Below are 16,568 nucleotides of genomic sequence, written 5' to 3'. Positions count from 1 at the left end.
CTTAAAACACTTTCTTTCTCCTGTATCTCTCTGTTTCTCACTCTCAATAGCAATATATTCTAATACTTTTACAGGCTCTGTTTCTCTGGAGAACTCTGACTAGTACGTAATCAAATTGCCCTTCACGTGACATCCTTGCAACCACGCCTTCTCTGAAATAAATATACACATGATTCTTCATTGTAAGAACATTTTATGTGCTTCAGATCACTCTGCAGGTGTTCTCCGTGACCACCTGGGAAAGATAAGACATACCCATCACTGTCTTGGGAACTGGTGTGTGATCCTGAGCTGGCACCTCTGCAGCTGCAGGATGACCAAGGTGCTGGCAGAAGTTTCTGCTGATCCTGGGAGCCAGAACACAGAGCTGACGATCACAAGGGAGTTTGTCTCCCAGCACTTACACCAAGTTTTGTTAGCTAAAGTCAGCAGATGGAGTATGAGGAAGAAAGGCATCTTTCTACTGCTTCCTCACATTTTGAAAACACAGCTTTCTGCTCTCAAAACAGGGTGGGAGCTAAGAGGAGGTGTGGCTAGGGGAGGGGAGGGCAAGAAGCCGATTTGTAGCTGGTACCTCACACCGCATATACTATCAGCCTACTTTTATTTGTGAACACAAGGTTTAACATTTTTTTCTTTTCAGAGGAGTCTTGATTTGGGGTATTCTGTCCTATGATTAGATTGTGTGTCAGAAAATGTTGCCAGTTTTCATTTGGGAAAATAAGGCTCTCTTAACACACTGCTTCTGTGATGACCCTCCAATCTCCGTGATTTCCTTTATTTTATGCTTCCCATTCCCAGGTATCTTGGCTGATTTCCCACCCTCTTCTTTGCCTGCCCAGATTATGACCTGCCTTTAACGCCCATCTCAAATTGTACTTCTCAGGACCACAGTGGGATTTTAATGGGCCTTAGTCACTTTTGCCTTCACAAGCTCCTTCCTTTGCTTAAAAAAAAAAAAAAAATCTAAAAATTACATTTGCGTTGGTAGAAAGAAGTATAATCTACCCAGGAGTGTAATTATTGTTTTCTTTTTTCTTTTAAAAGAAATTCAAAACTTCTCAGGGGCCCCTTAAAGTGTTGTGGGCCCTGGGCACAATTTCCTGGCCCTGCTGAATGATTATCTGTGCCTTGTTCCTCCTGCATAAAAATGCCCTACACAGATGCCTCTCATCTTGACTTGCTGGCTTTTACATTTCCTCTGGACACAGTGAATTCAAATCCCAGCTTCATCACTTTCTAAGTATAAACCAGAGCAAGTGATTCAGCCTGTCTGAACACTAGCTTCCTCCCCTGTGATTCTTCCCTCAGGCAGTGGCCATGGTAAGGGGAGGTCCTGCAGGACGGAGCACAGTACCTGGTCCATGGCAGATGCTTGCCAATTGATAGCTACTTATATTTAAACGGACACTGGACATTAACTTTCTTGGTTTAAATATTCCACTACTGTCTACCTTTTCACTTATGTTGAACTCCCTTACTAAGGTATACACTCCCAGAGGGCTGGGTGTGTAAGTTTTAGACCAATGCTGCTTAAACTTCAGCGTGTTTCAGAATCACCTGGAGGAGGTGTTGAACCGCAGATGGCTGGTAATCTGCATTTTTAACAAGTACCCAGGTGATGCTGAGTTGCTGGTTTTAGGACCCCACTTAGGAATCACTATTTTAGGGAATTCTGCACTCTCCCAAAATCTGGAACAGAGGGAAGCTTTCAAGCACCTTTGGTATAAATTATTTTTGCAAAAGGTAATACAGATGCCAGCAGGAAATCTGCTCCTTCTCGCAATTGTGAGAAGACTTTCATTACTAAAGGGGCTGAGCAGGAAAGGATGAGGAAAGAAATTGAAAGAAAAGGGGCTGGTGGCACAATGGAACACTCTTCATCTGTTGGATTCCAAGGGCATGTGCGAAATGCAGACAAGAAGCCAAACAATAGCTCAGCCAACTGCAGGCTTCCTGCGTGCTTAGCTCAATCTATAACAATGCCAGCAGGGCTGCTGGGGTCCATCTGCTATTCCCTTTCTGGTAAGAGTTCTGGGGTCTCTTTGGAAGGAAATAGCTTGACAGGACAAAAGAAAGATTAGGCCAACTGAAAATGTCTGGCTTTATGAAGCTGCACTTGAATGTGGTATAACTTTTAACTCTTGAAGGCACTTCACTAACCCGCATTGCACCCTGCTATTCTATTTCCCTTGTTCCTTTCATGGAGAAATATAACTGGTGAATGCCAAAGCCCTTCTGGACACATTCTATTTACACACATATTAAGTTCACAGGCTTTAATACTGTAGGAAAGCTTGAGCTCCTCTAGCCCAACCCACTAATTTTATGGATGAAGAAATGTAAGCCTAGGGTTAATCCTAAAATGCATAACCAGTCATGCTAGAGCCAGGCTGGAATCCAGATTCCTTGACTTGCACACAGTGAGCACATGGTGTGTATAGGCCTTTATACTCCCAAAATGAGTAGGAAAAAAGACATCTTTTCTCCACTGCACTTTAAGGAGGAAACATGATCTTCCCCTTCACTTGTTATTTTTCACAATTTGCCCTTTTGTCCCTGGAAGCAGGAGGGCTTTAGCAGGGCAGATGCAGAGAAATGAACAGCCCCACACAGTTTCCACAGGGCCTGGAAGCCTGAAGGCAGGATAGACATCCTGTTCCCAGCTCCATGTCCATTTGCTACTCAGAAACTTGGCCCAGAACAGATTCCCAAAAACCCTGTGGTAATGAATGAATGAATGAATGAATAAATAAATGAAAATGAATGAAGGATGTGACGGTGGCTTGCCAGTTTTTCGGCCAATTAGGGAATGTTTCACACAAAGATTTCAAGCTTGCTGTGGAGTCTCCTTACTCCCAGTAGTAAATTAGGTGCTTGAGTAAACCAGAATCACCTTCTCTGTATGATAGGCAATGTGATAGCTGGAAAGGTACATGTTTGGAGGTGGAAAACTTTGAACCCAAATGTTCACTCTGATTACTTAATTCTAAGCAAGTTATAGAACCTTCCTGAAACTCAAGATCCCTCCACCCACCAGTATATGTAAAATAAAGATAATGATACCTACCACCTCAGGGTCGTTGTAAGCATTCAGTGAGTCAGTGTGTGCCAACTGCCTTGCACTATGAATAAAGGTCAGTGCCCTTCCCTCTGACTCTAACTGCTTGTTTAAGAGTAATATAGGTATTGAGTAGGTGGAGTAATTTTAAGTATCAGAAGAGTAAGTAAAATTAGACTGGATGGAAATCAAAGGAGCTTATTTAGCTGAAAATATACACAAATCATTACCATTATGGTTATCCAGCAGCTGCTTTTACTGACAGTATTCTTTGCAATAAATATAAGCAAAACTTCTGTCATCTAGGTATTCTTTACATTCCATAATCCCTCATCATTTTCCCAGTTTCTAATAAAGCGGTATTCAGGAGAAAAATAAATCTAGCTTTTTGCTTACCCATTTGGTCTTGGTTTCCCTGTTCTGGACTCAAGAAACTCTGTCTCCTCTTCAATTTCCGTTTCAGGGATTATGTTTTTCTGAGAAGGCTGCGGTGAAAGCATTTCCCATTCATTGTCATGGGTGATGGGCTGCAACATAACAGCATCTGGGCCAGCCCTGCCTCTGCTCTTGCTCTTCCATGATTGGCTGCTCAGACCAGAGGCTTCCTCTAGAGCTACAGATTCTAGAGGTTTCATTTCTCCCGAAACCTGCATTTGGGGACCTTTGCCAAAGCCAGGATCAGTGGCTGGTTCCACAGCGTTGCCAAGCCACCCAGGCCCTGAGTCCCTAGCTTCTGCTGATGGATCACAGACTTCACTCTGGCCCAAGACCATCCAAGTCTGGTCTTGCCCAGGACTTTCGAGAGATGATCTCTTAGCATCTTTGCAAGACATTCTCTCTGCAGAATGATCTTTTCTTTCATTTAAAGAGGCAGGCTGGCACGTGTCTGGAAAGCTTGCTAACTGAGTTCCTGGCAGCCCTGTTTCTTCAGAACCTACATGAAACTCTTCTAATTCAGATTTGTTTTTTCTTGCTTCACACGCCTCTGGCTTAGGGGGTGCATTTTCTTCATGGTTTACAAGTATGTAATCTATGTGTAGGGTGTGATGATCTTCATTCTTTTCTGTGTATCTTTCTTCCCCAAATTCTGGTTCTATCTGCTCAGGCTCTTTGATAGGAATTATTTTTTCTTCTTCCAACTCTAATATTCCCTCGTCGCTGGCACCTAGAAGTGGAAGACGAAGGTAAGAAGAGAATAAACCTTAATTAACACATTATGTGATTCGTGATCCTTGCAAATGATCCATCTAAAGAGAGATAATTTAAGAAATATTTTAATTTTGTAGAGCTGTTGGATTTTCTCATGCACTCTCAAGGATAGGTATTATACAAGCAGTAAATATTACTGCTGTAACACAGGACTTGGTTAGTAACTGCATGCTTTGCAAATGTAGTTAGTTGCTCTTTACCCACATTGGTAGGAAGAGTGCATTTTACAAATGTGTTAAGTGCCTGAAAGCAGCAGCTTCTTGGGAAACAGTGGAGGAATGAGGTGTTTCTTACCATTTAGTGGTCCGATGTCTCCACCTGGTGGTGAATCCAAATGACCTGTTTCTATTTCCCAGTCAGTGTTTGAAGGAGACAATTCGATGTTGGAGTCAGTTTCTCCCGGCAAAACCATTGGTTCAGGGTCTTCATGAATATGCAGCACAACCAGCTGGTCTCCAGGCTGTCTATTCTTGGTCTCAGCGTGGTTCTTCTTGCTTCTTCTGTCAGGAAGGGCAGAAAGCAAGATCTCTGCTGTTTCACTTCCCAAAGACTCATCCTCTGGAGCGCCATTGTCCTCTGTTGTTTTGACACCAAGAGTAGGTTCTGTGTGAAAGGACAAATCAAAGGGAGGTGTGTAAGGTGCCAGCGATTGCTTCAGAGCATCTTCTTCCCAGGGAGGGTCGCCACCATAGTGAAAGTGTTCAGGCTCTCTCATTAAATCGTCATCCATATTTTGGCCCATGACGTCATATTCAAAATCACCCCATGAGGCTTCGGATGAACAGATATCTTGCTTTCCTGCATCTCCATCAACTGGAGTTTCAGGATTGCCTTCTGATAATGTCAGTTTGCTCATGTCATCTATTGTTCCTGTGGATGTGTTGAGACCTGAGGCATCACTGAAACTGTGGTCAAAGGCAGCTTCGCTTACATCCAGACAAGTGTCTGAGGCAAGCAACATGTGAGGAACTGCACTGGGACTCTCAGCAGCAAAAGGTGGCTCATGGTCCAACATGGCCCCTGTACCTGTCTGACTTTCGGGGGACAAGTCCTCCGATATCCAGGAGCTGTTGCCATTCATGGTTGGCTTTTGGTGAGTTATAAAAATACTGGTTCCCATGTCTTCAGCCATGGAGACTGTTCTGTCAACAGGTTCCAAAGATGGCGCTACATCTGGGTTGGATCCTTTTTCTGGTGCTTGTAAACCTGTAGTGTTTTCAGCATTTATTTCAGAAGGTTCAGGAGAACCTTTGTGAGAGGAAGGCTGAGATGAGTCATTTTTGTTTGCCTGATCACTGACTGGAGGCAGCGGAGTTGCGTTTTCAGAACATAGTTCTGAATTGTATGAGACCAATTCCTGCCCAGGTTCCTGACTGGGCTCTTCATCCATCTTTGGCTCGGTGAGATATAACTTCCTGGCTTCCCCTTCAGGTCCTGTCTCAGCCCCGACATGCTGCTCGGTCTCTTGCTTTGCTTCATAATCATGGCATATATCAGGGCTGTTGGAAGCCTGAGAACTGCTGTCATGGTCACAGTGAGTCAGTATATCAGGATTCTCACCATCTGCTTTCAAACCGAAGGGCTGCTTAGCATCCATCCACAAGTCAGGCGAAGCTGAGGCCAGTTGCCCACTCTCTTGGAAGTTGCCATGTAAAATATCTGGCACAAACTCGCCTTGGGGGCCCTCACTAGGGGGAGATTTCTTTAGCAACTGGGTGGAAGAACTGACAGCATGGAATTCTTCTGAGGCAATGCTTGAATTTGTCATTTCCCTGGGATATGATTTTTCTTCTTTCCACCAATTTGTTTCTTGACACTCAATAGTTGAAACATTAGATATAACACATCCATTGTCATCTGTGTGAGTAAATGTTGGGTCTGGCTGATCCCAGATGGACAGCACTGTATTCTGACACTGCTCTTGGGTAGGTGTTTCAGAAGTAAGTTCATCACCAGCAGAAGATAAGAAGGTTTGTTCTCTGGAATCCTTCTCTTTAATTTGGCCCAATATCACGAGTTGGCTAAGCTGATCAGCTTCTGAGTCAGGCTGCCTTGGTTGAATGTTCCAAAGTTGCTCGTGGGAGTTCTCCCCCATACCATCCAGAAAGGGTGACTGCTGTTTATCACCGAAAGGATCAGTGCAGTGCATTTCCATGGGTTCAGTGTCGTCCTGAATGGGTACTCCCCAGGGACCCACATTCTGGTATTCTGAAGAATTCATCTCTAACACACCACTTGAGTTAGATGATTGCCCTTCAAATGTACTTTCAATTGGTTGCCCTTCCTTTAGAGAGGCATTCCACCACTCGGTACTCTCAGCTGAGAAGCCAAGCATTTCCAATTTAGAATAATCTTCATTGTTTGGTTCAGTTTTGGGAGATACTTGCCATATGATGTCTCCTGTCTCCCCTGTTTCCGGAGAAGATCTCGTCTCCTTGTCCACTGCTGTAATTTGTATTTCAGTCTCCTTTAGTGGTGAGAAATTCCAGTGATCAGGGCTGCTTTGTTGATTGTCACAGAGTAGGTTTGACTTATTTTCATTCTCTGCTGGTTCTGAACTGCCTACATAGGCAGAAAATGCCTCAGACTTGGAATCAGCTGTGACCAAGAACTTATTAGATTCATCCAATGAATCCCAAGCTCGGGGTTCATGCTGAGCAACTTGGGAAGTGACCAAAAGGATCTCTTTCTCCACTGACTCATCATCATCTGCACTATCTTCATCAGAACCTGAGCTTGCTGAAATGAACTTGGCACCCTCTGGCTGCACAGTTTCTGGAATGTCATGTTCATTTATCTCCTGATGGCTAACCACTAGACTGCCTTCCTGATATGCACCTGAGTGTTCAGAATATTTGCCTGTTTCAGGGCTGGATAAAGCAGAAAGGGAATCTCCATCTGCTGAGTCATTCCAAATCTCTAAAAATTTAGGAACCTTGTGATCTAAGCTCTTTTCTAGCCTGTCCATTCTGTTTTTCTCCAGGCCCTTCATTTCCGTAATTACTTCTAGTTGGCCATCAGCAGTAATTAGTTCAGATTCTTGGTGCTTCTGTTCATTCCAACCACCTTGATTCTCCTTCTGATGCCCAGTATTGGGTCCATGGTCCCAGGAAAGTAATGCAGCTGAAGAATCATTTAGGTCAGGACTTGATGTGCTTGAATGTGAATACTCACTTGAAGTACTCTCTCTGTCATGATTTCCTGAACTGGCCCTCGTGGGGCTATTGTCAGTACTCTTAACTTCCAGGTTCTTAGTTCTCTCAGAACCTGTACAGCTGACCTGCAGACCACTGTCTCCAGGGCCATCCCAAACTTCAAGGCTTTGGGGGCATTCATGAGGTGGTTCTTGGTTCACTCTGTCTGGCTCTGGAATGCTACCTTTTTCAGTTTTCTCAACATCTATTTCAGGTAAAGATACTGTTTTTGTTAACTGAAGCCCACCTGAAATCTCAATAGTTTCATCTGAATTTCTGTGACTCGTGAGGGTCTTTTCAAAGGTCTCTTTTGCCTGCAGGTGACTTGCAGAAACCTCTGTTTGTACATCACAGAGGTCTGGATTGTAAGACACCTTCTCATGTTCTAAAACCTCCTGGGGTTCCTCAGTCTGAGGACTGGAAGTGATTGAAAAAGAGCTGATTTTGCCTGGCTCATCACAGATTTCTTGATGTTCAGGTGCAACTGGGGAAGAGCATTCCTGACTTTTTCCAGAAATCCCCGAGGCTCTATCCATCTCTTCCTCTTCCCTGAGGTGCTCCTGATCAGCAGCTCTGTGGGCTTCCCTCTCACTGTCACTCTGTCCATAGCTAGGATTGTTCCACGGATCTGAGCATGCCAGCTGGCCTGGATTCCTAAGCCTGGCCACCAAGGACACTGTATCACCTGGCAGGGCTCCTCTGCGTGTGTCCTGGTTGTCAGGATCAAGTGCTCCCAACTCTCTGTCTTCAGAAGCTTCCAGCACATCTGGGATGTGAATGTTCTTACTTTTTTCTGCTGAGCTGGGAGTTTCTGGAGGCGATTTGCTTTGTTCTGAATCTGTAACATATGCTGAGCTTGGTAACATCAATGAGGACATGTTGTTATCTCTCATGACGGAATCCCAAATATTATTTGCAATTAGCTGTCCACTCTTCTCATTCAGTATGTGATAGTCATTGGGAGCAGTGTCCTTGCTGGGCTCAGAGGAGGCCGGGAGGTCCCAGTCGCCCTGATTTACTTCCTGGTACTCCATGCCCCATGGTTCTAGCTGTCTCACTGAGAATCGGGTTTCGGGTTCGGCATCTTCAGCCATGTATCCTTGTGCTGGCCCTTCCCCGGGGATCGCTACACCTGCACTGCAGTCATCCCAATCTAAATCATTATCCATGTCCGAGATGGTGGCAGTCGACTGAGTGTCCTCTAGAATCACTCTGTTCCACAAGTCAAGATTGTCGGGGGCCACCTGCCGGGAGTTGGTGCTGCTGTGCAAGAGTGTGAGCTGGCGGTTTGTTTCATTGTACAGCTGCATCATGCTGGGGTCGTCATAACTGGACTGGCTGCTCTCCCCAAGGTCATCCTCTGTGGACATGTTCCCAGTCTCCGTGGGCTCCGTCTTGCATAAATCTTGTTCTGGTCTGTGAGTGGCATTTATTTCACAGCTAGTGTCTACATGAGGTGAAGCCCACATTTCCAGGTTCCCAGGACCTGAGCTAATTCGATTCCTGGGTGACTGCTGCGGTGATTGAGGAGGCATTTCAGTCTCCCCTATGGCAGAGTTAGCATCTTTTGATTCAAAACCTTCCTCTTTGGCAAGCGGCTTGTTTTCCGTTTCTTTTTCATCTCCAGCAAATGTTGGTGAAGTATAAGAGTCAGAAGTGGAGTAGTTGGTGTCTAGGGGGGAAGGCACTGAATCTTCCCCCAGGTTGGATGCACTGTAGTCAGAGCATTTATATGATAAGAAGGAATCTTCCCAAGGTGCTAGGATGTCTGATCCTCCTTTCTTGATATTCCCCTCAAAAAGGTTCCAGGAATCTACTTTTTCATACACCTTCCCCCTACTTCTTGGATCCACTAAACCCTGATGATCTTCCTTTGCTGGTGTAGGACTAGTCCATGTTTGACCCAGATCAGACCTGGGATTTCCAGAGATGAGGAGCGTGTCTCTGGAGTCACCGGTGTTCTTGCCCCAGATTTCTGGAGCACCTTCATTGTTTGCCTCGCTTGGCGAATTGTCTTTTGAAGGAAAAGAAAACCCACCTCTTGCTATGGCCCACTCACTCGGGTCCCTCAGCAAAGGTGTCTCACTGCTCGTTGGGTGCACATTCCAGGTATTTTTCAAAGCTTCGGCATCATCTTCTTTGCCAAACGCACTCCAGGTTGGGAATGCCGCTGCAGCAGCTGGGTTGCCGGCGTCTGTGGGGTTTCCCCACGGCTCGGGCATGGCTGTGGGGGAGTGATCAGAATGCCACAAAGCGGAGAAGTCTTCTATCAGGTGGTTTGTTCCCTGAGGAGAAGCATTCGGCAAATGTGATTTCTCAGCTGGCAGATTCTGAAACTGCAGATTTTCCTCATTTCGGTCTTGACTGTTACTGCTGTCCAGCTCAGGCTGACCAAATTCAGGCTCCCAGGGCTCTGACTTGGGGAATTCAAGATTCTTTGGTTGAAATATAGAATCTGAGGCTCTCCTGTCAACTGTGCTTGGCTTATGGTCTTTCCACGATTCGGGGCTCTGGAAGACAGATTCCTGTTCGCTAGAACTCCACGCATCTGCAATATTTTTCGAGTCAATTTCCAAACCACCCCACCAGCTGCTGCACCGTGCACGGAGCTGAGGCGGCCCTGCATGACCCACGTCAACTGCTTTTTGGGTCAGAGCTTCTGGATAGAGTAGAGGTGGCTCTTCAGTGGATGGTGAGCTTTCTACAAAGCTATTCATAGGTGTTGGTGGGACCCTCTTTCCGATATTTTTCAGCCTTTCCGGTGAAGGAGATTCATCGCTCCCAAAACCTGTGAAGCTCAGATTTCTTTCAGAGTTATCCCTGGGACTCTCTTGTCTCTGGACAAACTCCTTGTCAAATTCCACAAGGTTATCTTTGCCAGCCCCTGACAAAAGTGAACTGGATGAATAATTAGACACATCCATCTCTATCTCGTCGAGTCCTTTAGGCTCCATGGGGAGCTGTCCTTCAGATGAATCGCTATTGGGGAAGAAGTCATCTGCTGGGGAGTAGTCAGCCGAATGGGAGGAAGGCTGGGACTGCCCAGAAGCCATGGGAGCTGGGTCAAAGTTGAAGAGGTCAAAGTGTTCACCACGCTCTCCAGACCATGCGTGCTCCTCAGCTACTGCCCCCTCGGGGATGGGACTATAGGAGTCGACCCCTGGGAGGAGGCTGTGGTGAGGCCCAGCCCCTTCTCCCACTGGACTGTCATCACTGAGGAAAACCGAGCTCTCCTTGGATGAACGGCTGCTCCGAATGGTGGCCAGCCCACTATCTGGGCTAACAAGGTCTATGCTGACATCCACCTGGGCCTGGTTAGAGTCACTGAGCTCTGGAGGGTTTTCTATGAAATTCACAGAACTGGGCTGTGGCTCTACATCAGAACCATACAATTCCATAATTCCAGAAGATCCCTGGGAGAGTGGGGCGCTGCCGGCCACGGCCTCTGTAGAGGATGTCCGGCTGCTGGAGACCATCTCTGGACACCTCCTACTGATTACTTCCTTGACAAGGCGAACCACCTGGTCACACGTCACCAACAGGTTCTCCTGTTGGTACACCAGGATCTCATCACAGCCACATTCGAAGGGCTCCAGCTCCAGGCAAGGGTTGTGGCACTCTTCCAATTCACAGCAAATCTGTCAAGGAGGCACAGGGGTCTGTGTGATCACTCAGACACTCTTGGCAATTTCTCTTTTTAAATTTTTCTTAATATAAAATTAATCGGTGTTCATCTGTCTACACACAACTCAAGAAACTGAAAGCTGTATAATGTAAAACATGTAAAGACCCATTTAATGTACCACAACTCATTCTCCAGTTCTGTCAAATTAGCTTTTCTTTTAAATCAAAATCCAGCTTCTCAATGTTGCCAGCTCCTTCAAGTTACAGGTAAAGAGATGGAAGCCCCCTAAATCTTTTCCTCATTGTAACATAACACCAACAGGAGTGAAACTCAAGTTTGCAAAAAGCAGAGGAAATTCTGGTTGCTGACAAGAATGAGGGGGAAAATGCTGGATTTAAAAGTGACTAGGAAAGGAGAAAGGCTTTTGTTTAGTAGCAGGCAGCTGGGACCTGCTTTAACTCTGAAAGGACATAAGGCAAAGGACAAGAGGGGAAAGGGAAGCAGATGCCAGGGATGGGCTGTGCAATTGCACTCAGGCTCCAATCATCCCCTTCTCACCCCCAGAGGCACCGATATGGAGCCCAGCACAGACAAGGCTGACTTGGGAAGCCAAGCCAAAGTATGACAGTCAATGTGGGGCCAGAACTGGGCTGCAGCTCAATGGTTTTTAGGAAACACTGGAGATATTTTGCACACTGGGCCTTTGAAATGGCCCCAAAGGATAAGTAGAGGCAATAACAATAACAACTACAAAGCTCACACAGATATAATTTTAATAATAATTCACATTCATTGAGTGCTTCCATATGGCAGGCACAGTTCTGAAGGTTTTACATTACCTCTTTTAATCCTTAAAATAATTCTACAAGGTAGGGATTCTTTATACCCATTTTGCCAATGAGGAAAGGGAGACATGGGAAGGTTAAGTAGCTTGATCAAAACAGTGCAGTTAACGGGTGGTGGGGGTCACATGTGAACTCAGGCAGGAGAGCTGCAGAGGCTGAGTCTTAACCAACCGTGACCACACGGCAGAGGGGGATTTCTCTAGAGTGGTTTCCGCCTTGTGTTGCTCTAGATTCTGAGGTGCTGTCTCTTGGGTGACAGGTGGGGAGGGTTGGTGGAGAGAGGAGAGGTGGTGGAGAGAGGAGAGGTGATGCAAAATGCACAGATGAGTGGGGGTCAAAAGAGGGCACAGAATGAATCCGCAGTGAGGGAGGGGCTCTTTGATATTCAGCCCCGAGGATGCACAGAGAGGCCTGACAGTGCCTGTAGTCATGTGTCAAGATGGATCTCTTAGAGGATAGAAGGTGAGGATGTGGAAAAGCCACCGGCCACCAGCGGATAGACGAGGTGTCCAATCCACTGGTGAGGAAAGATCAGTGCTGACGCTGTTCTATGTCTGCGTCATCCATATTATAATGAATCCCGTATATTGTCATATTAATGATTAAGCGTGCTTGGTCTGGTACATCCAGTGCCCTTCTCCTGTTAATTTGTCTACTTATATCCAAAGCCTTGCATTGAAAGACTCAGCTCTCAACTGACAGGATCTGACTGAATACTCGGTTAGAATTTTAGTACCTGGAGACTAACTTTGATTAAAGCATCAGATCACCAGTTTTTGAACACTGGGCACCAAACAGGTATTCAGACAGGGACTAAACTTTGTTAGTGATTACCAGGGAGTGGTCTTCAGAGAAAACAGTACCCCAAGGAGGACTTGCCCTCCTCTGGGTGACGAAGGTGGTCTTTCTCTCCATGGATTCAACCCAGGAAAGACTGGTGATGGGTCCCACACAGGAGAACGGGAGTCAAAAGGCACAAACTTCTGGTTATAAAATAAGTAAGTCTTGGGGCTGTGATGTACAGCATGGCAACTATAGTTAATGATATTGTACTCATATTTGAAAGTTGCTAAGAGAGTAGATCTTCAAAGTCCTCATCACAAGAAAAAAAAGTCCTCTAATTACAGAGAGTGTGGGATGTTACCTGGACTTACCATGGTGATCATTTTGCAATACATACAAATATCGAATCATTATGTTGGATACTTGAAATTAATATAACATTATATTTCAATTATACCACAATTAGAAAAATAGGACCAATATTTATCTTACTGTTTATTTATTTAGGTGAGTTTAGCACATAGCATCAAAACTAACAACTAAAGATCTGAATGAAAGCACTAAAAACTAAAATAAATAAATAACCCGAAGTACAAAATACCCTTAATATTTCTTAAAACTCAAACTCCAGGACCTTATCTCTTGGCCAATTTCTTTAAGCCACTGATCTGTGCTTATCTTCCACTGTGTGTCTAGAGAGCCAGCAGATTAGCCAGCAGTGACATTTTCCCGGGGGTCAGGGACATTCTCACCTGGCTGCACAGCTCAAGGTTCTCAGAGTACACAGCGATCTGTCGTCTCGGCTGTTCCTCCTCTGATAGGTAGCTGGCACAGAGGATGAGGGCATCAAAACCGAACTTGTCTGTAAATGCTTTCAAATCACTGGTGATATTGCTATGAAACACACAGTTCTGAAACAACAGGCAATTTGATGTTAATGTCAAACTGCCTAGCTTTGGAGGGTTATGCCAAAAATTTGTCCAGTCTTAGGAAGTATTATGACAGATATTTATTATGATGTGCAAGTGAAGTAAGCACACACATTTGTACACTTCCATGCTAGGGCTTAAAAATATTATTTTCCTAAATCAAGAAAGGAAGGAGACTTCCTTTGCCATTATTATTATTAAGAATAGTTTAGACAAGGAGGAAAAAATATCTTAATGATTTTTCCTAAAATATTTATTCAAATACTGACTTTGCTAAACAAACTTTTCTTCCTATTATTCATAAGATGTATAGATTATCTGCTGACTATTGTTACAACTTATGACTAGGAAAATAGGAGGAAGTTATTTTTCTTCTCTATAATTTTTTTTCTCATTATGGTCAACTCCAAGTGGAATTCCTAAGGGTGAATCTAGCCAAGGCCATTGAATGCTTTCTAGCCCAGTGAGGGCTGTGTTGTCAGATCTGCTTGCTCCAGTGGTAGCTCAGGAGGAATGAGTAATTGTGGAAGAGGGCCCCACGGCTACAGTGTACCCTGACCTGGGGCTCTCATCATCCACAGAAATGAGCTGGCCTTTTCGAGTTTTACTGACTGCAAAGAGAACGGCTCTGTTGGTGTGTTGTCTGTCTTCCTTAAGGGAATATAGTGAAGACCATATGTTAGCCCTTAGCTTAGTGGCATATAGTATGTCCTCAGCTAACCACTATGAAGAGCTAACCAGTGCCATGCATATGGGTACAGATATTTTCCATGACCAGATTAATATTTATAGATGGCAGCTTTTTGAATCTTATGGATTTGATATTTGTGGATTAGATTATTTACCAGCCATACTGGAGATACCCTTACCACCTGTCCTCGGTAATTCTGCCAAGTTGCATCTCAAGGGCTGTGAGGCCCCTGCGAGGCCACATGAAACCCTCGGCAGGTGTGTGGGCCCAGTCCATCGCCAGCTTCCACACGTAAGGAGCTGTTGTTGTCCACTTGTGTGGCAGCCACCCTCATGAAGCGCCTCACTTTTTGGTTGTGAAGAATCGCACATGGAAATTCACAAAGGTCTCAGGGCACACTGCTGATGAATACCGGGGACCTTTGCACTGATTTGGTAGTGAAATTTATGATCATCCATAACAGCTTTTGGAAACTTGTGTTCCCAAAAGCATACTGTCGGCTTTCATGTTTTTTATTTATTATTCAAATGTCATAATAACAATCTTTAAATAGATACTTAAAAAATTAATTCACCCACAATAGAAGCAGACATTTAGAATGAATTTTTTAAAAAACATTGGACTTCATCACATATGCAATATTCATTCAATGGACAAAATTATTTCAAATTGTCATTGGTGTTATCACGGACCTCAGTGCTGAGCTTTTTGCCATTATGAATCATAAAAGAAGATACAGTCCTAAAGGAAAACAAGAATGTACAAACCTACCTACATCCTATTTCCAGTGGCTAAAGGCTTTGGCCAAGAAGCCCTATAATTTTCCTTTCAAAATATTTTTTTCATTATGTACATAACTACCCCCCCTCCAACTATATTTATAAATCCTTGAAAGAAGATGCAACATTTCTAAGAGATTTTTCATATCTAATAACAATGATCATGACACAAGACAGGCAGGTTTTACTGTTGCCTGAGCACAAGATTAAGATTCAGGAGATTCAGCATTATTCAAAGCCATGCTTGTGGAGCATTTGCTATTCAACAATGCTGGCCGAGCTGCAATCTGTTTGGATTCTTCAATGTTGAAAGGATGGCTCTAGGATCTTGCTGGACTCAAGTTCAGGGGCATTGGCAACTCTAGGCAGAGCCACAGGCCATGCCCCAGACCCATTGAGGAAGAACCTGTTTCCCACATATCCTGGGTGATTGGAATGCACACTGAAATCCAAAAAGCAATGCCGTAGGGAGGCCTTTGTGCACTGATGTATTTTCCTACAAACCAGTCCTTTGGGTTCTCTCAATGTGTCATGAACATGTACTGGCTGAAGCCCTCAGCAGCTTGTTTCTCACACTGGCTTCATCATAAAAATCACCCTGAGCTGTATATTTCTGGGCTGTTTTTCTAGAGGTACTTGTTTAGAAGGTCGAGAATTGGGTCTGAGAATCTGTATTTTCATTATGAATCTCAAGTGATCCTTAGGATCAAGCTCTTGTGGTCAACACTCTCCTAGTTTTCCTCTGGGTGGCTCAGATTCCACAGGATCAAATTAAGTAGTGATAAAACAGATTTATGTGAATCACTTAGGCAGGTTAGAGAAACAACATAGTTACATTTTACAGTAACCCCCAAACAGATAATCAATAACTGTGTCCTATCAACCTCAGTGTAATTGTCTAAACAGAATTGCTCTTACTGGCTTTAGGATAATGTCAGGAATTGCATGTTTAACACAGAATCAAACAAGGGAATGAGGGAGAATCTTCAGGAATCTGGGAGGCAGAGTCTGTTTGTTCTGCTTTTATGCCGGTGCTGTTTGCATAGGAGATAATTTATTATTGTCTCCTAGCTACGCAGAGAGTCATGTGCTGGAATGGTTCTTATGTTGCTGACAAGCTAGGCTGGTCCTGAATAAACAGCACTTCATCATTAACACAACCCAAGTGTACATACAGGTTGGCATTTTATTCCCTCCATCTGCCTTCTACCTGATAAATTACTGTTTTAGTTACATGTATACAAATACTATTTGTTAATCTGCTCAAATGTCTCCAAAATGTTTCCCACCTTAAGTTCAAATTACATACATATATATATTTCTCACACTCAGTTTGCTAAAGGTTTAGAAAATAAAGAGATACTACCTTAATTTACCACCCTGCCCCCACCCAACATTTGAAATAGATCCAGCCTGACCTTGCTGCATGAAATTTAGGAAGTTACTGATCGT

The 16,568-nt window shown here is 44.3% G+C and overlaps 1 protein-coding gene across 12 annotated transcripts in view; it reads right to left on the bottom strand.

The window, feature by feature from the left end:
* PRUNE2 (prune homolog 2 with BCH domain) overlaps positions 1-16,568 on the bottom strand; it is a 237,136-nt gene that overhangs the window by 67,420 nt on the left and 153,148 nt on the right. For 11 of the 12 annotated variants that reach the window (XM_057498559.1, XM_057498562.1, XM_057498561.1 and 8 more), the window contains exons 7-9: positions 13,470-13,628; positions 4,565-11,102; positions 3,458-4,226 (exon numbers count right to left, since the gene is read on the bottom strand). In XM_057498559.1, the coding sequence (XP_057354542.1) occupies positions 3,458-4,226; positions 4,565-11,102; positions 13,470-13,628 (7,466 nt within the window). Of the gene's footprint in view, positions 1-255; positions 348-3,457; positions 4,227-4,564; positions 11,103-13,469; positions 13,629-16,568 lie in introns of all 12 variants that reach the window. The other variant, XR_008996497.1, reaches the window with a different exon arrangement.

Source organism: Manis pentadactyla, chromosome 3 (genome assembly GCF_030020395.1).
Source record: "Manis pentadactyla isolate mManPen7 chromosome 3, mManPen7.hap1, whole genome shotgun sequence".
In the NCBI taxonomy this organism is placed as follows: Eukaryota; Metazoa; Chordata; class Mammalia; order Pholidota; family Manidae; genus Manis; species Manis pentadactyla.
The sequence above is the reverse complement of the archived record's forward strand: the minus strand, read 5'-3'. Positions and strand labels throughout refer to the sequence as shown.